The following is a 3707-nucleotide window of genomic DNA, read 5'->3' on the forward strand; positions in this document are numbered from 1 at the left end:
GGAATAGTAATTATCCAGTTGGAGCATGGGATAAAGAGCTTGTGTTTACATATCTAATTTGTAAAGATTGAGCAAAACTCTAACAATGTTTTCTGTAGCAGCCTTCTCTCATAATTAAGTTGATTTTGATTCAATAACAATAATAACTACTGCTGGGTAGTACTTTGCTACTGGTGTCAAAAGATGTTTTGACCTTGCCTTAAGAATGTGTTTAGTTAAAATGGACAAATAAAAACTTTCATTCTGCAAGAAATACCACATTTACTTTCAGTTAATGGATATTTTAAGGATGTTTAATTTAAAAATAATTGTGTTGAAAAATGAAAGGGCACACATTGTAAAACAGTACATTTTGGATTCCTCAAATGAAAACTGAGGATGAAAACCCCAGTGTTGGTGCTTCCGAAGCAGAAAACACTAAGATCCAGACTGGACCTACTATGCACGCAGAAGTTGGAATCTTAGAAACTCTTGATGTTTCTAGGAAAACTAGAGCCCGTGGTTCTGGGGGTTTTCACACAACACGCTACAGAGAGCTAAGGCCACAGAAAGGCAATGCAGGCAGCTGTGGTGCAGATATTAAAAAGTGTTACCGAGCTCTTGTCAATAGCTTTAAACTCCGCCGCAAAACCAACCAAACAAAGCAACCCGACAGCAGCCTTGCTGGAGGAGGACTTGACAGATAAAAATGGCCTTTAAAGACCTAGTGAAACATGCTTCATAAAAATGACTGTGACACTTTGGCATTGATTTTAAAAATTGTGGGGGAAATGCAGTATCCTCCGCATAAACAATTCCCCACTGTGCCATGTGAGTGAACTTCACAACAGTTCTGTCTCCATCTGTACCTCCACAAGTTTGTGGAAATAGGGTGCTGCTGTTCAGTGACAGAACCTTTACATATTCTGCATATCATGTGCTAAATATAAATGGGACTGATACGCTGCTTTCTGAGCTTTCCATCTGGAAACAGGAATGGGTCATAATTGTTTAAAAAACATTCCAAGTTTCCCTCAGTAAAAAAAAAAAACCCAAACCAACAAAACCGTTATTCTAAACACAGTATTTTGTAATGGCACTCTCAGTTCTCAAATTTATCTTAAATAATACTAATCGTTTCATTAATTTGAAGTATCAATCATACCGTATCCTGCTGGAGAAAGGCCCAGATGCTTCATTCTGTTTTTCACAAGTTCAGCAAGCTCCTGTCTTTCCGACCTCCTGTAAAGGTTCATTCGCTGCTGGCTTATCTTCTCCGCTGTTTTACCAGAGTGCCTCGGTACTCTCCTGCTCAGCCGTCGGGCCCACTGCATGCTTTTTCGTCGTAACAAGGGATGATCAGACTGATCGCTTGATGTTGAGTTACGATGATTACTACGATAACTAATCTGTTCTTTGGTGTCTTTAGTGTCTTCCCATTCTTCCACGCTGATAGAGATTTGAGACTTGAAAGGAAAAATGACAAAAGAGATTAAGGGCTCTATAACTGGAAGCAGATTAAGATGTTCTCTTTGCAGTGGTGCAGTTGAACATGTGTTTTGATTGCAACGAAGCTGAGCGGATTCAGCTGTTCATGCTCAGCAAGTGTTCTGGAATTGGGCACCCTTTACTAGACTGTGACTTTTTATGTAAAAAGCTCATTTACGATATAAATGCTTTTATCAAATAAAAAGTGTTATTCCATGCCTGATTCCATTTTGATTAAGAACAGCTCTAGCCTTCTGATACCGCCCTTCCTGAATCTAGGATCTGTTCTGAATGACTTTTCCACTTTCGCCCAAGTATGCACGCTTTTAGAAATTCCAGTTCTGTAACCCCTTTTTAAATGCGTATCACGAATTCATTAAGTAATAGCTCAGCTTTGGCTACAGCACTTCAAGTGCTCTTTTAAGACCACAGGTGGAATTAATCTGTTACATGTGTCTCAAATTCCCAGGCATTTTTGACCTTCCAGCACATACCTGGAGTGCCTCCGTGTCTGAAAGTATAGCAGTAGCCTTCAGTGTGATTGAGGGCACCTCTTGCAAATGAGATAACTGATTCTTAAAGCATAATGATGTTGCCTTTTCAGTCATAGTTCAACAAGAACAACAAAACAGAGCAGACTTAAAAGCCAAAATCTGGCCCTCTGTTGCTGTGTTTTCTCCACACCATCCAAGCATGACCCATAGTATACACATAGCACAGTACTGAAATAATTCCAGTAGATCGGCTACATATGCAGTTCTAATGTACAAAAAGATCAGAGGGGATAAAAGAAACATTTAAAAAGATAACTTCAGAATTGTTAGTTAAATATAAAAGAGACATTAAAACACTTCCAGCTTCTAGTTTCAAAAATACTTCCTTATAATACGGAGTTATTGTGATCTTCAAAACATGTCTTTTATTGGCATTGAAATAGCGAAGCCCTTGCTAGTAGCAGCAGACTCATATTACCAAGTTAATGGTGGCTGATTTCAGTGTGTTGTGTGTTTTAAAATAAAGAAATAAATAAATACATGAAGTATAAAAAAAAAAAAATGACCTCAAGTGGAGCTGGCTTAGTTTGTAGGACTCCTCAAGAACAGAAATTGCTCATAATATGCTGGAAGTGATCACTGAATAAAACAAATTTAACTGAAGAGCTACTGAGGTTCTAAAGGCCTTTTACCATTAATCTAAAATCTGAAGGCAAGACACTGTTGACCTCATCAGTGTTGAACACAGTCTTTCTTGAAGAGGCTCACCACCCTGTACCACACAGAATCTGTAATATTGTCCATAATATTTGATATGAGTAAGTCTGACAGCGTGAGACGTTAATTTTTTCCCTTTTGCACAGACTAGCTTTTATCTGTGTTACAACACCCCAAAAAACCCCAACCCTCCCCCTCCAAAAAACCGCAAACAATCAAAAACACTAATTAAAAAGAGCACTAAAGATGCTAATGTTGTAACACTTCAAGTAAAATCACGTTTTTAGCATTGTAGACTAGGATCTTGCTATAAACCTCATGCAAAGACCCACTAATTTACTGAGGCTCTTCGACTTAGTTATTTTTTAAATTTTGTTAACTGATTTACCTGATGTTGTTATGATGTCAGACAGAACCCTGAATCCCTGTGCACAGGAATGCTATTTGATTTTGTTGTTATTTGTTATTTTAAATTGACACTTTGGTTTTGCATGTATTTTCTAGTAAGGATCAAGGCAGGCAAAGTACCTTCCATGTGATAAGGTGCTGCTTATGGATAGGAATGGCCTACTGGGCGTGAACAAATCTGGTCAGACCATTCTTTAAACGCAGTTTGTTTTGCCCTTCTTGTTATCTGCATTGGTAGCTTTCCTTGTCCAACTCTTGATGAAACAGCCATCTGGACTTGCTGGCAGTAGTACTGGAAAGGCAGAGACCAATCATCCTAGTTGTTACAGGAGGGTAAGTCATATTTTTTTGAGCCAGAGATTAATCGGGAGAGGCCAAGAAAAAAATTCAAGTCTTTTGATTCTGAACCTGGAAATCCTTAGCTTGAACTTTTGAAATACTCGGATGGGTGAGTTGAAACCATAAATGAAGGTGAGAAAGTTAAATATTTACTGTTTGTGTCCAGGATAATGTTGCTTTAAGCTTCATTTACTTGAGGGTGATCCATTGCACAGTTCCATTTTCTGTAAGGATTTTAATCCCAGGGTTTAACCCAGTACACTGGTTTTGGCCGGGAAAGAG

General features: G+C 38.4%; 1 protein-coding gene across 1 annotated transcript in view; it reads right to left on the reverse strand.

Moving 5' to 3' along the window:
* Window positions 1-3707, reverse strand: part of KCNT2 (potassium channel, subfamily T, member 2) — a 69183-nt gene that overhangs the window by 3205 nt on the left and 62271 nt on the right. Inside the window, exon 20 of the mRNA XM_010140966.1 lies at window positions 1145-1445. Within this exon, the coding sequence (XP_010139268.1) occupies window positions 1145-1445 (301 nt within the window). The remainder of the gene's footprint in view (window positions 1-1144; window positions 1446-3707) is intronic.

Source organism: Buceros rhinoceros, unplaced genomic scaffold (genome assembly GCF_000710305.1).
Source record: "Buceros rhinoceros silvestris isolate BGI_N320 unplaced genomic scaffold, ASM71030v1 scaffold4588, whole genome shotgun sequence".
Lineage (NCBI taxonomy): Eukaryota > Metazoa > Chordata > Aves > Bucerotiformes > Bucerotidae > Buceros > Buceros rhinoceros.